Genomic DNA, 20,375 nt, shown 5'->3' with positions numbered 1-20,375 from the left:
TCCTTTGAGGGACAGTTAGTGACATGACTATGAACTTTGTACAGTGCTGCTTAATATGATGGTGCTATATAAATACTCTATAATAATAATAACATTGTCATTGTAGGATACACCATCAATCATTGAAGTTGCACTGCAATATTTAAGTCAAGGTCAATAATCAATTGAGAGAATGCTTACTTCAACAGATCATTGTATGCAGGAGGAACATTCAGCAATAAATTATTCTACTTTGGAATTATTGTAGTTAATGTTTTTATTGGTCATTATGTGTTCTAATGGCTGGAATCACATTTGATTATTGCTACACTTAGATATTGTCATTGCATACACATACACATACACTTCAAGTTATTTCATATAAGATTTATTGTAGGAAAAAAACATTTTTTCTATTTTTATTGAAAATGATGGAGACGTCTGAAGGACCCAACTCTGGGGGTTGTGGCTCCCCATTCGGTGAATTTTTTGTATTCTCCAGGTCTCAGGTAATACTGAAGTCCTTTGTAGTTTGGCTCCTCATAGAACATCCAGTAGCCATCTTGGACATTGACGGAGTGGATGTCATGGTTGCGGAATCTCTCATAGACCTGAGGACAATCTTCAGTGAACTCCATCATCTGACCTCGGAAGTCTTCCCTCTCGTAGATCCTCATTCTGAAGGATCCTTGGTGCTGTTAAAATAAATAAGACCAGAATAAAACAAAAAGAAATGTTAAAAGAATGTAAGTTGTCAAAATATTCCTACTATTGAAGGTGAAACTCCAACCCAACCTAAAGCTTTTTTAGGAGTAGGAGTTGTACGGATGAACATGGAAACTGGATTTTGTCAAAACTCTATTAGAAATAGAAAATTTGATTCAAAACAAATTAAGTAAAATTTCACCATGCAATATGAATTCCTGGTAAATTCTACAAAATTATGGCCCAAATTGATTTCAATGTTTGGTTTTGTTTTCTGGGCCAATCAGAAACCTCTACGTAAACAATGATCCAAACCTTGTATTTCTACAAAAGTTGGACATAACTTTTGTACCTGTCCTTATGGAAGAAAACCTTGATTCTATCACAGTCTTACCTAGAATTGGAGAACAATTACTGTGAATGGGTATAAATTGCAATGTTGCCCTTTAAGTTAAATTTAGCTAAAGCTAAATTGAATTTTGTCAAATTTTTGTTGAATTTACAAACTCATGAATTTTGTCCTTCAAACAAGGGAAAGTGGAATTGGCAAGGGGAAGGTGCAGTTTTTCTTGGCGGGACCTGCATTTAACCTTATATAATGAGACAACCTTGTACAAAACACTCATAATAGGGCCCTATCAATGGCCATGGGAGGCTTTGACCCTTAATCTATAATGCATAGCATGGTATCACCTGGGGGCTCAGACGACAAGACCTAATGGAGTCATTGTAGCCCATCCATTGCTGGAAGTCAGGATACTCTCCCCTATGGAGGAAGTACTGGTGTCCTCTGTAGTTGGGGTGCTCATACAGGATCCAGTTCCCGCTTTCCACACGGATGGAGTTGCAACGTCTGAAGAATGGGGACAGGTCGGGACATTCAGAGCTACACTCGTAGGAGCGACCCTGGAAGTTCCTGTCCTCGTAGAAGATGATCTGTTGAATGATAAATCATGATAAATTTTAGCATTTTAGCATCCAGTACCTGACCTCAAAAAATGTTCTTTTTGCTGAAAAAAGTACACAGTCCTACATGCATCTCCAAAATCATGAGGAAACCCTTTACTGAACAGCAGAGACCTTTATAGTCACATAATAGGAGCAATCCAATATTATTGCTGTGGCTATGCATTTTTAGTTGTAAATGACTAGCTAAAATTAAAACATAATTATGCAGGTAATATCTAAAATACATTTATTTTCCCTAATATATTTTTTAAAGCCTTCTTACCTTTCCCATGGTGCTTGGTTTGTTGCTGTGCTCCTGTAGGTCTGCACTGGTACATAGCTAGGGCAATGTGGCCTTTATATACCCTGAACTGATACTCATGTGTTTAGGTTTCACCCAATCCTAATGAACAACCGTTCCACAATATTGAGGTTTGTTCTGTGTCTCTTTGTGTCTATTGTTCATATGTTTTCTCTCGGATCAGCACTCTAATGCCTTACCTAGACTGCTAACTGAAACAAAAAAACTTACAGCAGTCACTTGAATGGGCTGACATCTGTGTTTTTGAGTATGTGTTTTATGCAAAATGTTATATAATATAAAGCTTGGAAATAATAACAGGATCTCCATGTTTATAGATGATACCAGCTATGTACGAGGAGGTGCTGAGAAGTTTCTGGCTTTGCCCAGAAAGAAGAGGGACAGAGTTATGAAAAAACACATTTATTCCATATATTCCCCCCTGAGACTGATGCACTTGGTACAGTGTAGTTGCAGCTTTTCTAGACCGTTCAAATAAAAGTCAGAAATGTCCTCAAAACATTGCCATTTCAGGTGCTTCTTCAAATCCGGGAACAGAAAATAGTCCGAAGGGGCCGGGTAAGGTGAGTAGGGGGGATGGTGGACCAATTGGAAAGCCAGGGTGTTCAATTTGGCAGCCACAACCTTGGACATGTGCGCAGGTGTATTGTCCTGCAAAGAAAGGATCCCTTCGGTCGATTTTCCACAGGGTTTTGTCCTAATTGCCTCCCTCAGCTGGTCCAGGAGGTTAGCATAATACTGTCTGGTGATACTAGATCCCTGAGGTAGGTAGTCCACCATCAGAATACCGTCCTTGTCCCAGAAAACAGATGCCATTACTTTTTTGGACGATTTCTGGGTTTGGAACTTCTTCTGCCATGGGACCCGCTGTGGCGCCATTCCTTTGACTGTTCCTTGGTTTCAGGATCATAGATGTGGAGCCAGGCTTCAGTCACTCAGTCACAATCCTCACTCACTAACCTAGCCAAAAAGTCCTGTGCAGCTTCAAAATGGGCCAAAACAGCTTTGGATGCTTCAACTAGTTCCTTCTTCTGATCACTGTTCAAACATTTTGGCACCCACTTCGCTGAAAGCTTGCGCATGTCAAGGATAGTGGTGATAACAAACCCAACACATTCCTGTGAGATGTCAAGTATCTGGGCTATCTTTTTTGCGGATATTCGCCGGTCCTCAATAACCAGCTCATGGACAGCATCGCAGGTTGCCGAGTCAGTTGAGGTTGGGCGCGCACTGCGGGGCTCATCTTCAACGGTGAAATGCCCAGTCTTGAAACAAGATATCCAGGTTATGACAGTGCTGTAGGAAGGACACTTCTCCCCCAGTGTTTGTGACATCTCAGTGTGAATGTCCTTTGCTGACTTTCCCTGGAGAAACAAAAACTTCATGACGACCCGTAACTCCAACGACGTGAAACTTGCTTGTGCCTCTGCAATCACAGCTTCTCACTAAAAGAAAAAGTAGTTTTAAGAATTGCAAAGACCTGATATTTGCACAGTTACATTCTAAGATATTAGGCTGTCATATACCCCCACACTCATTTTTCTATTTCATCTGGAAAAGCCGGGAACTTCTCATCACCACCTCGTAGTGTAATAAAGTTTGTAAAAGAAGTCTCTAGCAATTAGACCTAAACTGTTTAATTGGACATCTACAGTACAAGGGAAATGAGATTTAATGTTGGCAAATTTACTGTTCCTAGGGGCTAAAAAAATTGCATTTGAGAGGTAATTTAGGTGATCCCATATAGTTATATTATCTTAAATGTATTAATTGTAGTATAGGTAGTTAATGCTTTGTCTGATTATTTGCAGAGCAACACCTGCAGCAGATGATCCTGAAAGCTGAACACAGGACACATAAGAGGCATTGTTCTTGACTAACACACTAATATACTGTGAACTGTGGATATAGTAATTATATATATATATATATATATATATATATATATACAATGATATTAAAAGTTATACAGACTCCAGAAAGGGATAGATATGGTATATTTGAGATATATCACCATGATATGGTAACCATGTATAATATATAAACAGTCCAAGTAGTAAACTTGGTGCAAAGTTATTAACTTTATGGCCCTTGCCAATTATGGCATTCACTCTCTCTCTGGAGGAAAATAAGTTTAGCTTCCTTCCTTTCATACACAGACAATAATTTTACAGCAAAAAAAGTGCCCTGGAGTTGATGAAAAGAAGAGGGAAGCATAGAGCCCAGAAGTCCATGGGATACGGGAAGGTGAAGTGTTAAAGGGGAAAGGAGGAGGAGAAAGGTGAGACAGGTAGAGGGTGGGTGGATTTGAGTGTAAGGGGGTGAAGGGCAAAAGTAGTGAAACAGAAAGCAAGGTTAGCAGTTAGCTGAGGAAGGTGCAAGCTTCCCTCCCACCCGTACATTAGTAGGGGAATGAAGGGAGTGAAGTGAGCATGGGGGAAAATGGATTGGGGTGCTTGGGATCCTTGGGGGGCATCCCAGGAGTGGTCTTTTGACAGGTAGGGAGATCCATCTTAGATGTGATATTTCCAAGTTTATGATGTTGTGGCCCTTTAAGGGGAAGTGGAGGAGGTTGTGAGTAAAGTGAAAATCTAGAGCCGGTACAAGAATATTTAGCTGGGTACAAATATTTAGGAGTGGGCGCACACCTTATACTGTAAGAATATGTGAAGTGGGCGAAGCCATCAAGGACCTGCAACCTGTAGAAGAGTAATGGTAAGTTTTATGCTAGGGGGTAAGGCAATTGTTAATGGGGTATAAATATGGGGGGGATGTTGATATGTGTATAATAAAATGTTTTCCTTGTATGGCATTCTCCATAAATCATAAATGTTTTAGTTAATAAACAGTCATCTGGCTATTTCTCAAACGTGTGGTGTATGTGTTATTTGTAGGGATGGAAAGCGGGACACAAAGGGGATTGGCACAGGTGGTCGGAGGGTAAGGGTGAGCCTGAGGACATTCTAGGTTCCTGAGTCATGTGGAATAGACTTTTGCTATTTGTAGCCAACTCAGTATTTTTTAAGGCTGGACATGTTAACAATTGAACAGAATACAACTGGTTATTAGTATTTAATCAACCTAAAAAAAATTGAATCCTGGAAATATTTGATTGCCTTATGGTAGAGTTGATCAACTTCATAGACATAGAGACTGATGGTTTTGGGCCAACATGGTGGATAGTTATTAAATAAAATGAGCTCTAAAGTCACCAATATTGGTATAAAAGAATGCCAGTAAGGACAATCCTTCATTATAACTACTAGGAGCCCCTCAACAAAAAAAGCTAACACATAAAAAATTAAACAATTAAATCAGCACAATAATACAAATAGATATATACAATATAAAGCCTGAAAATAAAGTTTTTTCTTTTTTTATTTAATTTACAAATATGACCAAGAGTCTATTTTCACTTTGTCATTAAGGGGTACTGAGTTTAGAATAAGAAAAAAATGTAGCATTTGGCTACATAATAACAAAATTAAAAAAAAAATAAAGGGTGTCTGAATACTTTTAAAGCCACTATATATATATACTACTTAGTTATTTTAAGTAAAACAAAGTTATTGGTGAATGAACAAGCCTATAGTTGCAATATAAAAAACCCTCTGGTATGTAGGGGGTGTACAGGAGTTAGAGCCAGTTGATGCTTTCACATATAACAAGGATACATGTACACATCATAGACATCATAGACATGTGTGCGTGGCTTGTTCAAGTGTGATAAATGTGAATGCTGATGCACCCAGAAAGATATAGACAATAGCTATAGAACAATAGAAAAGGGTAAAAGCCATTCATACTCTATACAATGCACAGTGTCAGCATGTGAGTGCGGAAAGGATATAGGATATACAGTATATAAGGACAAGGTTATTCCTAGCAGTTACTGGTGCAAACAGCAGATACCACGGTGACAACTCAAGCAAAATGGGAAAGGTAAGTGCTTATACACTTATTTTTGTTGTTTTTGGGAATTGTTACTCCCTACTGGTCTTTCAGATCCTCTGCCAAGGTTAAGTGTCTTGGTTTCTATTGGGATGTTGACCTTATTTACTGCTTGAGTAAAAACAATCTTGTTTTCAGTAATATTCAAGAAAAGAAATGAATAATAATAATAATGGTAGTTAAAGTTGCAGATAATGGAAGTTCTAGTGTCATCTATACATTGGTGTGAAGTTAAGAAACCCTCCTTATGTTGGTGGTCAGTAGAAAGGTGATGTCCTGCATTGGTGGTCGGTATAATGGTCCATTTGGTGGCCATCGATGACAGGAGAACCCCTTACAATATTAATGAATAGTAGAAACCCACTTTGCACCCCATACAGACAGCTAAACAAAATTATTTAGAGTAGTTGTTTCTATGTTCAAGGAACCTGGGGAAGAAATGCTGATATTAGAAGAACAATGATTGATACCAAAGAGGATTCCACCAGGGATCAAAAACTTTTGCCCACTCTGTTTTTCCCCAGTTCTGTTTGACATTGGACTCCAATACTTCTCCACTATTGGATCCATAAATGTATTATTGTTAAAAACCGATCATTTTGTTAGTAGGAATAAATATAAAAACACTTTTATGGTTTTTAAAAGTAGGGTTCAACATTTTTATTCCTCAGATCATCTTTTACGAAGACAGAAACTTCCAGGGTCGCTCCTACGAGTGTATCTCTGAATGTCCTGATCTGTCCCCATTCTTTAGACATTGCAACTCCATCCGCGTGGAAAGTGGGAACTGGATCCTGTATGAGCACCCCAACTACAGAGGACACCAGTACTTCCTCCATAGAGGAGAGTATCCTGACTTCCAGCAATGGATGGGCTACAATGACTCTATCAAGTCTTGTCGTGTGAGCCCCCAGGTAATACAATGTTATAAAATGTCAATTAAACTGTTGAATTGCTCCTAGATCTGAGACAAAGCTTCTGATATGGACATCAAAGTAGCTTGAGATCCTGATGCCGGTGACCCAACACATGTTAGTATAACAGGCCAAAAGTCCAAAAGTTTTGTTTCCAATGAATCCATTGGATATTTGAGTTATGGACCTGGGGGCTCAGACGACAAGACCTAATGGAGTCATTGTAGCCCATCCATTGCTGGAAGTCAGGATACTCTCCCCTATGGAGGAAGTACTGGTGTCCTCTGTAGTTGGGGTGCTCATACAGGATCCAGTTCCCGCTTTCCACACGGATGGAGTTGCAACGTCTGAAGAATGGGGACAGGTCGGGACATTCAGAGCTACACTCGTAGGAGCGACCCTGGAAGTTCCTGTCCTCGTAGAAGATGATCTGTTGAATGATAAATCATGATAAATTTTAGCATTTTAGCATCCAGTACCTGACCTCAAAAAATGTTCTTTTTGCTGAAAAAAGTACACAGTCCTACATGCATCTCCAAAATCATGAGGAAACCCTTTACTGAACAGCAGAGACCTTTATAGTCACATAATAGGAGCAATCCAATATTATTGCTGTGGCTATGCATTTTTAGTTGTAAATGACTAGCTAAAATTAAAACATAATTATGCAGGTAATATCTAAAATACATTTATTTTCCCTAATATATTTTTTAAAGCCTTCTTACCTTTCCCATGGTGCTTGGTTTGTTGCTGTGCTCCTGTAGGTCTGCACTGGTACATAGCTAGGGCAATGTGGCCTTTATATACCCTGAACTGATACTCATGTGTTTAGGTTTCACCCAATCCTAATGAACAACCGTTCCACAATATTGAGGTTTGTTCTGTGTCTCTTTGTGTCTATTGTTCATATGTTTTCTCTTAGATCAGCACTCTAATGCCATACCTAGACTGCTAACTGAAACAAAAAACCTACAGCAGTCACTTGCATGGGCTGACATCTGTGTATTTGAGTATGTGTTTTATGCAAAATGTTATATAATATAAAGCTTGGAAATAATAACAGGATCTCCATGTTTATAGATGATACCAGCTATGTACGAGGAGGTGCTGATAAGTTCCTGGCTTTGCCCAGAAAAAAGGGAGCCAGAGTTATGAAATAACACATTTATTCAACATTTTCCCCCTGAGACTGATGTGCTTGGTACAGCGTAGTTGCAGCTTTTCTCAACCGTTCAAATAAAAGTCATTTGGTTGGGCCAACATTAGGCAGCCTCCTAACGTCTTAAAAACATTCCCCTTCAGGTGCTTATTCAAATTTGGGAACAAATAATTGTCCGAAGGGGCCAGGTCAGGTGAGTAGGGGGGATGGTGGACCAATTGGAACCCCAGGGTATTCAATCTGGCAGCCACAATGTTGGACGTGTGCGCAGGTGCATTGTCCTTTGGTCAACTTTCCACGGTGTTGCGTCCTAATTGCCTCCTTCAGCTGGCCCAGGAGGTTAGCATAATACTGTCCAGTGACACTAGAGCCCTGTGGTAGGTAGTCCACAAACAGAAAACCGTCTTCATCCCAGAAAACAGACGACATGACTTTTTTGGCTGATTTCTGGGTTCGGAACCACCCGCTGTGGTGCCATTCCTTTGACCGTTCCTTGGTTTCAGGATCATAGATGTGGAGCCAGGTTTCATCCTCAGTCACTAACCTAGCCAAAAAGTCTTGTGCAGCATCAAAATGGGCCAAAACGGCTTCGGATACTTCAACTCGTTCCTTCTTCTGATCACTGTTGAAACATTTTGGCACCCACTTCGCTGAAAGCTTACCATGTCTAGGATAGTGGTGATAACAAACCCAACATGTTCCCATGAGATGTCAAGTATCTGGGCGATCTTTTTTGTGGATATTCACCGGTCCTCAATAATCAGCTCATGGACATCACAGGTTGCCGGGTCAGTTGAGGTTGGGGGGCGCACACTGCGGGGCTCATCTTCAACGGTGAAATGCCCGGTCTTGAAACAAGATATCCAGGTTGTGACAGTGCTGTAGGAAGGACACTTCTCCCCCAGTGTTTGTGACATCTCAGTGTGAATGTCCTTTGCTGACTTTCCCCGGAGAAACAAAAACTTCATGACAGCCCGTAACTCCAACGACGTGAAACTTGCTTGTGCCTCGGCCATCACAGCTTCTCACTAAAAGAAAAAACAGTTTTAAGAATTGCAAAGATCTGATATTTGCACAGTTACATTCTAAGATATTAGGCTGTCATATGCCCCCACACTCAGTTTTCTATTTTATCTGGAAAAGCCAGGAACTTCTCAGCACCCCCTCGTAGTGTAATAAAGTTTGTGAAAGAAGTCTCTAGCAATTAGACCTAAACTGTTCAACTGGACTTCTACAGTACAAGGAAAATGAGATTTAATGTTGGCAAATTTACTGTTCCTAGGGGCTAAAAAATTGCATTTGAGAGGTAATTTAGGTGATCCCATATAATTATATTAGCTTAAATGTATTAATTGTAGTATAGGTAGTTAATGCTTTGTCTGATTATTTGCAGAGCAACACCTGCAGCAGATGATCCTGAAAGCTGAACACAGGACACATAAGAGGCATTGTTCTTGACTAACACACTAATATACTGTGAACTGTGGATATAGTAATTATATATATATATATATATATATATATATATATACAATGATATTAAAAGTTATACAGACTCCAGAAAGGGATAGATATGGTATATTTGAGATATATCACCATGATATGGTAACCATGTATAATATATAAACAGTCCAAGTAGTAAACTTGGTGCAAAGTTATTAACTTTATGGCCCTTGCCAATTATGGCATTCACTCTCTCTCTGGAGGAAAATAAGTTTAGCTTCCTTCCTTTCATACACAGACAATAATTTTACAGCAAAAAAAGTGCCCTGGAGTTGATGAAAAGAAGAGGGAAGCATAGAGCCCAGAAGTCCATGGGATACGGGAAGGTGAAGTGTTAAAGGGGAAAGGAGGAGGAGAAAGGTGAGACAGGTAGAGGGTGGGTGGATTTGAGTGTAAGGGGGTGAAGGGCAAAAGTAGTGAAACAGAAAGCAAGGTTAGCAGTTAGCTGAGGAAGGTGCAAGCTTCCCTCCCACCCGTACATTAGTAGGGGAATGAAGGGAGTGAAGTGAGCATGGGGGAAAATGGATTGGGGTGCTTGGGATCCTTGGGGGGCATCCCAGGAGTGGTCTTTTGACAGGTAGGGAGATCCATCTTAGATGTGATATTTCCAAGTTTATGATGTTGTGGCCCTTTAAGGGGAAGTGGAGGAGGTTGTGAGTAAAGTGAAAATCTAGAGCCGGTACAAGAATATTTAGCTGGGTACAAATATTTAGGAGTGGGCGCACACCTTATACTGTAAGAATATGTGAAGTGGGCGAAGCCATCAAGGACCTGCAACCTGTAGAAGAGTAATGGTAAGTTTTATGCTAGGGGGTAAGGCAATTGTTAATGGGGTATAAATATGGGGGGGATGTTGATATGTGTATAATAAAATGTTTTCCTTGTATGGCATTCTCCATAAATCATAAATGTTTTAGTTAATAAACAGTCATCTGGCTATTTCTCAAACGTGTGGTGTATGTGTTATTTGTAGGGATGGAAAGCGGGACACAAAGGGGATTGGCACAGGTGGTCGGAGGGTAAGGGTGAGCCTGAGGACATTCTAGGTTCCTGAGTCATGTGGAATAGACTTTTGCTATTTGTAGCCAACTCAGTATTTTTTAAGGCTGGACATGTTAACAATTGAACAGAATACAACTGGTTATTAGTATTTAATCAACCTAAAAAAAATTGAATCCTGGAAATATTTGATTGCCTTATGGTAGAGTTGATCAACTTCATAGACATAGAGACTGATGGTTTTGGGCCAACATGGTGGATAGTTATTAAATAAAATGAGCTCTAAAGTCACCAATATTGGTATAAAAGAATGCCAGTAAGGACAATCCTTCATTATAACTACTAGGAGCCCCTCAACAAAAAAAGCTAACACATAAAAAATTAAACAATTAAATCAGCACAATAATACAAATAGATATATACAATATAAAGCCTGAAAATAAAGTTTTTTCTTTTTTTATTTAATTTACAAATATGACCAAGAGTCTATTTTCACTTTGTCATTAAGGGGTACTGAGTTTAGAATAAGAAAAAAATGTAGCATTTGGCTACATAATAACAAAATTAAAAAAAAAATAAAGGGTGTCTGAATACTTTTAAAGCCACTATATATATATACTACTTAGTTATTTTAAGTAAAACAAAGTTATTGGTGAATGAACAAGCCTATAGTTGCAATATAAAAAACCCTCTGGTATGTAGGGGGTGTACAGGAGTTAGAGCCAGTTGATGCTTTCACATATAACAAGGATACATGTACACATCATAGACATCATAGACATGTGTGCGTGGCTTGTTCAAGTGTGATAAATGTGAATGCTGATGCACCCAGAAAGATATAGACAATAGCTATAGAACAATAGAAAAGGGTAAAAGCCATTCATACTCTATACAATGCACAGTGTCAGCATGTGAGTGCGGAAAGGATATAGGATATACAGTATATAAGGACAAGGTTATTCCTAGCAGTTACTGGTGCAAACAGCAGATACCACGGTGACAACTCAAGCAAAATGGGAAAGGTAAGTGCTTATACACTTATTTTTGTTGTTTTTGGGAATTGTTACTCCCTACTGGTCTTTCAGATCCTCTGCCAAGGTTAAGTGTCTTGGTTTCTATTGGGATGTTGACCTTATTTACTGCTTGAGTAAAAACAATCTTGTTTTCAGTAATATTCAAGAAAAGAAATGAATAATAATAATAATGGTAGTTAAAGTTGCAGATAATGGAAGTTCTAGTGTCATCTATACATTGGTGTGAAGTTAAGAAACCCTCCTTATGTTGGTGGTCAGTAGAAAGGTGATGTCCTGCATTGGTGGTCGGTATAATGGTCCATTTGGTGGCCATCGATGACAGGAGAACCCCTTACAATATTAATGAATAGTAGAAACCCACTTTGCACCCCATACAGACAGCTAAACAAAATTATTTAGAGTAGTTGTTTCTATGTTCAAGGAACCTGGGGAAGAAATGCTGATATTAGAAGAACAATGATTGATACCAAAGAGGATTCCACCAGGGATCAAAAACTTTTGCCCACTCTGTTTTTCCCCAGTTCTGTTTGACATTGGACTCCAATACGTCTCCACTATTGGATCCATAAATGTATTATTGTTAAAAATCGATCATTTTGTTAGTAGGAATAAATATAAAAACACTTTTATGGTTTTTAAAAGGAAGGTTCAACATTTTTATTCCTCAGATCATCTTTTACGAAGACAGAAACTTCCAGGGTCGCTCCTATGAGTGTATCTCTGAATGTCCTGACCTGTCCCCATTCTTCAGACGTTGCAACTCCATCCGCGTGGAAAGTGGGAACTGGATCCTGTATGAGCACCCCAACTACAGAGGACACCAGTACTTCCTCCATAGAGGAGAGTATCCTGACTTCCAGCAATGGATGGGCTACAATGACTCTATCAAGTCTTGTCGTCAAGATGGCTACTGGATGTTCTATGAAGAGCCCAACTATAGAGGACGTCAGTATTACCTGAGACCCGGAGAATACAAGAGATACACCGAATGGGGTGCTACAACCCCCAGAATTGGGTCCTTCAGGCGTCTCCATCATTTCTATTAAATTTTTAAAGATATAGTAAGTTTTTTGATTGTCAATAAATTAATTAAAAATGTGATTAATGTGTGTATTTTTACATATGCTCACAAAAGCTTTTTTCAATAGCATAATGTAAATATTAGTGATAACATAGAAAATGATGTGACCTGTTATCAAGGTAAGACACAAATATTTTTTTTTTCTTAAAGAGAACCTCTCAGTGTTGATGGGTTTTGTTCACTTTAGAATTGCATTTCTTCATACACAGCCAGGTAAAGCAGGTTTAAATCAGGTCAAGTGCACCTGCAACAATTTCTGAATGATCCTAAAAATGCCTCAGACTGATGTTACAGCATGATATGAATAAACATTGAAACCTTTATACTCTGAACCTTACAGTTACTCAAGTATAGATTCAAGTACAAGTCAAGATTTTGTCAAATTTAGTCATCAAATTTAGTCATTTGATTCCAATTAATTCTGAATTTAGTGACTTCTATCATAAACTGTGTGACTCATGTGGCAGCTGAGGGTTTTTTCAGGGCTCTAAACACCTCCAAACTTAAGAATGCCCATAAACAGAGGTTGGAGGACACCTTTACTTGGGGGAAACACTACAGGTCCTGAAACACTTTTAAAAACCAATAGCGCATCAAGTCCTAATGGCTTTTCATATCCCTTTTTACCAAGTTAAATTAAGCCCACCTCTGGTAAAAAATGCATTTTGTGATGGCGAGAATCTAAAAAGTGAGGCCAATCTAGCCCACATCAGTGTGATCCCTAAGCTGGGCAAAGACCATTCGTCCGTATCCAACTATCGCCCGATATCATTTGTGATTTAAAGATCATGACTAACATCCTATCTGTCTGATTAAACTCAGACAGACTAAACTTCCTCAGCTGATATATCCACCCCGATCAGGTAGGTTTCATTGCTTTCCACCAAGCCCCTGACCAACCAGGAGATCCATTGACTTGATCTCAGAGGTGTCAACCAACTGGGACAAAAACTCATTCTGGAAAGCCATGCTTTTCTCTATAGATCTCCAAAAATCATTTGACAGCCTGTCTTGGGACTAGCTCTTCTACGTTCTGAAACATATGAATTTTGGGGGTGTTTCCCTGCCGCTCCTGACTACTCTATACACAGACCCAGCAGCAAGGGTCTCTTTGGGAGGTTTCCTATTGGATACATTTGCTATCAAAAAAGGCTCTAGGCAAGGTTTCCCCCTCTCCCCCGTTATTTGCACTGGCAAATGAGCCACTAGCAATTGCCATAGGAAGTTGCCCCAACACTAGGGTATCACCTGTGGAGGGGCTGACAAATACCAGTGAGAGATCTAATTTCTGTAGTGAAAATATTTAGTTAATCCTTTGAAAGCTCCAAAATGTCCCAGGGTAGACCCCCCAATTGTAAATCACCATTCGAAAGCACCTGTAAAGCTCAAGGCGATTCATCCAGACAGATTTCAATCCTTTACTCAACCTTATCGGCCTCTTCCTCCAACCTTCCATATTTGAAGTGTTGGGAAAAGGGGTTTACAACAAGCATGGGAATTGGAGGTATGGACCAAAATAGCAAGAAATATATCTAAAGTCTCTCTCAATGTGGGTCTGATTGAACTAAATTATAAGGTCCTGCTGCATTGGTACTTGGTTCCTACCAGGATTACTCAGGGCTTTCCAGGGTCTTCTGACCTATGTTTCTGGGGTTGGTTGCGAGAGTGTAGGGGACATGGAGCATATTTGGTGGTCCTATCCCAGGTTACACATACCCCTCCTATCTCCCAGTCCAGAAAGCAGAAGAATGCCCTTGCCGAAATAAATAAAAAAAAAATTTCAACTATGTGTTGCTGGCTGGCAGAATTGCGCTAGCAAAGGCATTGAAATCATCATTCATACCACTAGCTCCAATAAATCCAACTAAATTGGATAATGGTGAATGATAAGCTTACATGTACCCTTAAAGATACACCACACATTTTTCTTACCTGGGACCCGTGGATTAATCACTGCGTCTCGCTATTTACCCTCCCTGATGTGGAATCCTCTCTCTCTTCCTTTGTCCCCTACAACCCCCCCACCCGCTGTTTTTAGAATAGGATGAATTGGGACACAAGTTCCTCATCAGGAATATGATGAATAATAATGTTATTTAACAGGATACGATGTGTTATACTTGTGTAACTGTTGCAATTGTTTTACCCATGAATGTTATTTATAAATTCCTTGTCAAACCTATTTTCCTTAAAATTCTATTGAAATAAAAGCATGTGATCCATCATAACCAACTAAAAAGTACAAAATAATTTAACTTATGAAAAGATGAATAAGATCATCATACCAAGTCCACGTGATCTTATTTTTCCAACTTTTAAATAAATGTTTTAAAAATAACACATTATTGATTAATTTATTTAATTTTATTGGCATTTCTATTGATTACTTGAATGACGGTAAGACAGTCTTATTTTTTGCCCCAAAATTCATGTTCGAGTCAATGTAGTTTTAATGTATTTTTAGAGGGTAAAAGTAGTTACCTCTGTTTATATTTGGATCTGTTTATATTTGAGTATATACAGTTAATTTATTGAAGCTAAGCAAGAATTGTAATCTATATTGTATATAATATTTTCTTGATGTTTTTCCTAATTGACATTTTTGAATCTATATTTGGGAAATACAGATAAAACTATAATTCATGAGTTGTCACTCAAGCACATTGTTAGGAGCCAAACTAATTTCCAACCTCCAAATCCAAGTCTCAATTTTATTTGAGTTTCATTTCTGTCACTTAATATCGAATTATTCTCAGGGTTCCCCAAAGAGAATGACATGGTTTCCTCAATCAAATCCTTCATTGTTTCATGTAACTTGATCTATGGGCTTGCATTAATGTAGCTCTGTTTAATATTTGATTTATATTAATAAAAGCTCTTATGTCTGATACCTCTGACATCTGAGAGATGTTCGTGATAGCAGGCATGGTCAGGTTCATTTACAAAAGCATCCTTTTCTTTGGCCAATTAAAATATACCTGGATTTACCTGAGCTGCATATCAAAATGAACACGAGACATTCACACTTGTTCAAAATTAAGGTAAAACCAATGTAAGGCCCTGGTCCAGCAACAGTACTTGCCAGACACCGGTCCCCCAATCTAACACCACACTCTTCACCTATAGCAAGCCCCCGCTCAGCCTTTGGGAGACTGGTCTCATTTCCCAGCACACGGTTGGCCCCAGGACTTATGTGAGCAAGGGATGGTGTCTGAGGAAGGGCCAGCAGAGGACCAGGAGCCACAAATAAAGCAGTACCTAGATTCCAACAGAGCCAAGTCCAGAATACAGAGCGGGAGGTCATACACAGGTAATTCATCCACTAGACAAGATACACAGGGGAAAGACACAACCAAAGTCGGGGTCACAGGCAAAAGGTCAGTCGAGGCAGGATTAACTCACAGGGTCAGGAACAGTAAATCAGACAAATAACACACCAGTAGCAGGTCAGCCCAGCTTAACACTACGACAGGCACTGGTGACTGGGAGCAATGAGGCTACAATATCCCATGTCAGGAACTAATCTGCCTCTAGAAAACCTTCAGCTATTCTCCGTGACTGTGCTCGGGTTGCCAATAAAATACATTAAGCTGACCAGCTAAAAGTAAGCAGGGGCTGTTGCTATTTCCTAACTCTCCTTGCTGCTGCAAGTGACATTGCTGGGCAAAATAGGCAGTGGGAGATACTGCGGTGGCGCTCGGCATGGATGGCCGGCCCGAAAGGCGTTTCCTAACACCCAATTACAAAACTTCTCCACCCCAACACACTGCACAATTAGCAGCCCTCATGTACGCAGGGCAAGGTTAATAATTGGCTTGGAGTTCTTGGGCTTAGAGGCCAATGCAATTTCTACGAGAAAAGGGGTCCCGTACCTATACCATATGTTAATTAGCTGGCCATCAAGTTCGAGAGTAGTACTACGATGACGACTTAAGCTTTGTACACACTTGCAATCATTGTCTTTGGAAAGGATCTTTCACAATCCTTTCCAAATACTAACGACTGCACGATGCATGAAAGAGTGTTGTACATACACCACCGATCCGCTCTATGGAGAGGGAGGTGGGAGAACAACGGAGCAGCACACCGCTGCCCTCTCCCCCCTTCACTTCCATTAGGATCGTTCTACATCCATGGTCAGTGGATCGCCCAGGGTGGTCGTTCAGACTCTGGACGACGATCGCTGTAAGGAGAACAATATCGGCCCTGAGCCGATTATCGGAAGAGAACAATTGCACGTGTGTACGTAGCCTTAGTCTTATATGGAACTTAACAAGGATTAACATTCCAAAATTTCAACTAGTTCCCAAATTTCAATCACAACTCCTAGTACTTGATGTCAGAAACAGTTTAACGTCTCTTAGATCAGTGTTTCACTTGGCACAGGCTTTTCTAGTTGGGAATATCTGTCCCCTGGATGTATGTCTACAGCAGTGTTTCTCAACCAGGGCTCCTCCAGAAGTTTCTAGGGGTTCCTCAAGCAATTAGCAGTTTGTGTCTCCTAGGTCACACCAATGATCTTTTGGCTATCTGTAAGGGTGAAAATCTGCCCAATGACCATCACTCTAATGTACTGTGAGTTGTGAATATAGTAATTATAGCAGGGATTCCCCAAGACCTGAAAGTCATTTTGAAGGTTTCCTCAAGTCAAGAAAAGCTGGTCTTCGGTCTCATCAAGTTTGGACAGTCATTTATGTATTTCATTTGTCTCTTCTCTTTCCAATTTACATGGAAAGCATTTCAGCTCATTTATTTTCTCGGGACTTTAGGCAAAGACTCCAAGTACCATGTATATTATATAATTCTTATATATAATATATAATATGGACCAGTAACTACCTTCTCTTCCCCATCTGTGGTGTGTATGTGTTGTTTATCAGGTAACTGCTTTTGTGTGCAACTGACACACACAGCCATAGTAACTCAAGACATGTCTCTGTTTATTCTGTCCTGTGGTATTACTTGCAGAAAAGGAGAACAGAATATAGCAGCATCACCTTCTTCCTTTTAGCCATGCAGCCTGAGATGTACTTTCTCAGCATCCACAGAACCTATTTTTAGGAGCAGATTAGTCCCGGGATTCATCCTGCCCAGCCATTGACCGATAGGACCTTATAACTTTTCTTCTCACAATCAGCAGTTGCTGAGCTGACCTACTGCTGGTGTGTTATTTCATTAGATTTACTGTTTCTGACCCTGTGATAGTATCCTGCCTGGACCGACCTTTTGCCTGTTACCCCGACTCTGCTTTTGTCTTGCCCATGTATACCTCATCCAATGGACTCATTAACCATGAATGACTTCTGGCTCTGTATTCTGGATTTGCCTCTGCTGAAATATTTGGCTCTGCATTATCTGTGGGCTCCTGATCCTCTGTCGGTCCTTCTCCAAACACCATTCCTTGTATACAAAAGTCCTGGGGGCAACCGTGTGCTTGGATGGTGCAACTCCAAAGACCGAGTGGGGGCTTGCTATAGGCGAAGAGTGAGGTGTTAGATTGGGGGACCGGTGTCTGGCAAGTACTGTTGCTGGCTAAAGGAAACTTTAAAGGAAAATTTTTAAGGATTTGGAGTTAATGATATTTTTACATTTAGGTTTATGGATATTAAATTCATTCTTTTTGTTTTTTATTACAAAATATTACCTTTTAAAAAAAAAGTAAGTTACAGAAACACCAATGACCCTAGTTACAGAGCAGATGCTATTTACTTTCAAACTCTCTCTCTCTATTAAACTACAATGGGAAACAATCTCATCCTTACTGGAGTCATTAACACATAAGTTGCTTGACTCTCGGTTCAATATTATTACCTTTCCTATCAGGCACTGTGAAGCCTTGTCCCAAGCAAATGACAAGTGACTGAATGTCATAAGCCTCATGGTAAAAAGTGTGACTTTTGACCGAAACTTCTTGCATGGTTGTGTAAGTATTGATATTGCACAATTAAGTTATTGTTAAATTGATTTATTGTTGCCTATGTTTAAAACATTTTAATAAATAATGTTTTTTTCTATCTCCGGTGGTTTTCTTAATTATAGTATGGACATATTGAAAACAACCACATTACATTGTATGTGATTTTAGTGTTTGGATTTAGACCAACTTTAGCTATGACTCAATATATATAAAAAAAATATTAACAGCATTTTTTTTTCAGGTTTATTGGAGAGAAGTTATAATTCTGCCACTTTACTAAAAATTTTGGAGACGTCTGAAGGACCCAATTCTGGGGCTTGTGGCTCCCCATTTGGTGAATCTCCTGTATTCTCCAGGTCCCAGGTAATACTGATGTCCTCTGTAGTTGGGTTCCTCATAGAACATCCAGTAGCCATCTTGGACATGGACGGAGTGGATGTCATGGTTGCGGAATCTCTCATAGACATGAGGACAATCTTCAGTGAATTCCATCTTCTGACCTTGGAAGTCTTCTTTCTCATAGATACTGATTCTAAAGGAACCTTGGTGCTGTTAAAATAAGTTACACCATGATAAAATTAAAAGTAATAATATCATACATGTGCCACTTACCAAAATTTGGATTGTTTTGGACAAGAAAGGAAATTTTAGAGTATTTCTAATTTTTTTTGCGATCTTTAGCCCAACACAAACATCTTCTTTCATCTCTGGTCCCACCATGACCATCAGTGTTATACTGTAGGGTGAAAGTCTGGCATGCACGCTCCAAACTACATTCTCCATGTGTTACAAGTAAAATGTACTCATGTGAGTCATATGATATCAACATTATAGTATCACAACACTCCAAGTGGAGTCTTAATAGGAACGAGAATGCACTGAAGAGCTCAGATCCAAAAAAGTTTAGCTCACAGTAGAGTGTTTTTGTTAGACAACAACTTTGGATGATGGACAACACCTTTCAGTTCTAGGCACACAGGGGAATAGCAAAGCATTCTCTTGTTAGTCCAGTGGACAGGATCGGGCTTTGAGATCCGGAGGACAATGGAAGAGGACTGAGGGAAAGGGGGGTATCAATAAGTGAGTATGTTTTTGTGAGGAACAGCCTTTATACGTTGGGGACTATAGCTTTGGTGGGTAAGGCTTAACTCAAGTTGGTAAGATGCAGGAAGTTGATTTATTGATATAATAAAAAAGTTGAAAATAAAAACAATACTATTTGTTTAATAAAGGGTACACAACTGTAGTATTACCTGAGGGCTCAGACGACAAGACCTGATGGAGTCATTGTAGCCCATCCATTGCTGGAAGTCAGGATACTCTCCTCTATGGAGGAAGTACTGGTGTCCTCTGTAGTTTGGGTGCTCATACAGAATCCAGTTCCCACTTTCCACACGGATAGAGTTGCAACGTCTGAAAAATGGGGACAGATCCGAACATTCAGAGCTACACTCGTAGGAGCGACCCTGGAAGTTCCTGTCCTCGTAGAAGATAATCTGAGAAAAAGATGGAATTTTCAGGTTGGCATTTGAGAGCAGCCAACCAATTTTACGTTTAGAGTAATAAACATCTGGGAAGGCAAGAGTAAAATTCAATATTAAAATGCAAAAGAAAGCTATTGCTTTAATCTGACACCAATACCCAGCTTCCAGCTCTTCTCTGCAGTACCGTTCTTTGTTACAAAATGCCTTTGGCCTTCTATATTCAACAACATCCAATGATCAATGATAGACACATGCCCACACTCTCATCTAATTATATATATTATTACATAATAAAGTAATAGCATTGGTAGGGCTTACCTTTCCCATTTTGTTGGATGTGTACTCCAATGCTGGGTTCAATATTGCTAGCAGCAACAGC

General features: G+C 39.5%; 3 protein-coding genes across 3 annotated transcripts; 1 reads left to right on the top strand and 2 right to left on the bottom strand.

Moving 5' to 3' along the window:
- Nucleotides 1-351: 351 nt before the first annotated feature.
- On the bottom strand, nt 352-1,987 carry LOC140332323 (gamma-crystallin-3-like). Its single transcript, XM_072413587.1, has 3 exons — nt 1,916-1,987; nt 1,378-1,620; nt 352-674 (listed from the first exon to the last, which is right to left on the bottom strand). Exons 1-3 carry the CDS (start codon nt 1,922-1,924, stop codon nt 399-401), a joined length of 528 nt encoding a protein of 175 aa, XP_072269688.1. The 5' UTR covers nt 1,925-1,987; the 3' UTR covers nt 352-398.
- Nucleotides 1,988-11,426: 9,439 nt separating this feature from the next.
- On the top strand, nt 11,427-12,615 carry LOC140332325 (gamma-crystallin-3-like). The gene is made up of 2 exons (XM_072413589.1): nt 11,427-11,502; nt 12,183-12,615. The coding sequence occupies exons 1-2, from the start codon at nt 11,494-11,496 to the stop codon at nt 12,558-12,560; spliced, it is 387 nt and encodes a 128-aa protein (XP_072269690.1). The 5' UTR covers nt 11,427-11,493; the 3' UTR covers nt 12,561-12,615.
- A 5,929-nt stretch (nt 12,616-18,544) lies between these two features.
- On the bottom strand, nt 18,545-20,375 carry LOC140332631 (gamma-crystallin-3-like). Its single transcript, XM_072413828.1, has 3 exons — nt 20,315-20,375; nt 19,766-20,008; nt 18,545-19,061 (listed from the first exon to the last, which is right to left on the bottom strand). Exons 1-3 carry the CDS (start codon nt 20,321-20,323, stop codon nt 18,789-18,791), a joined length of 525 nt encoding a protein of 174 aa, XP_072269929.1. The 5' UTR covers nt 20,324-20,375; the 3' UTR covers nt 18,545-18,788.

Source organism: Pyxicephalus adspersus, chromosome 6 (assembly GCF_032062135.1).
Source record: "Pyxicephalus adspersus chromosome 6, UCB_Pads_2.0, whole genome shotgun sequence".
NCBI lineage: Eukaryota > Metazoa > Chordata > Amphibia > Anura > Pyxicephalidae > Pyxicephalus > Pyxicephalus adspersus.
The sequence above is the reverse complement of the archived record's forward strand: the minus strand, read 5'-3'. Positions and strand labels throughout refer to the sequence as shown.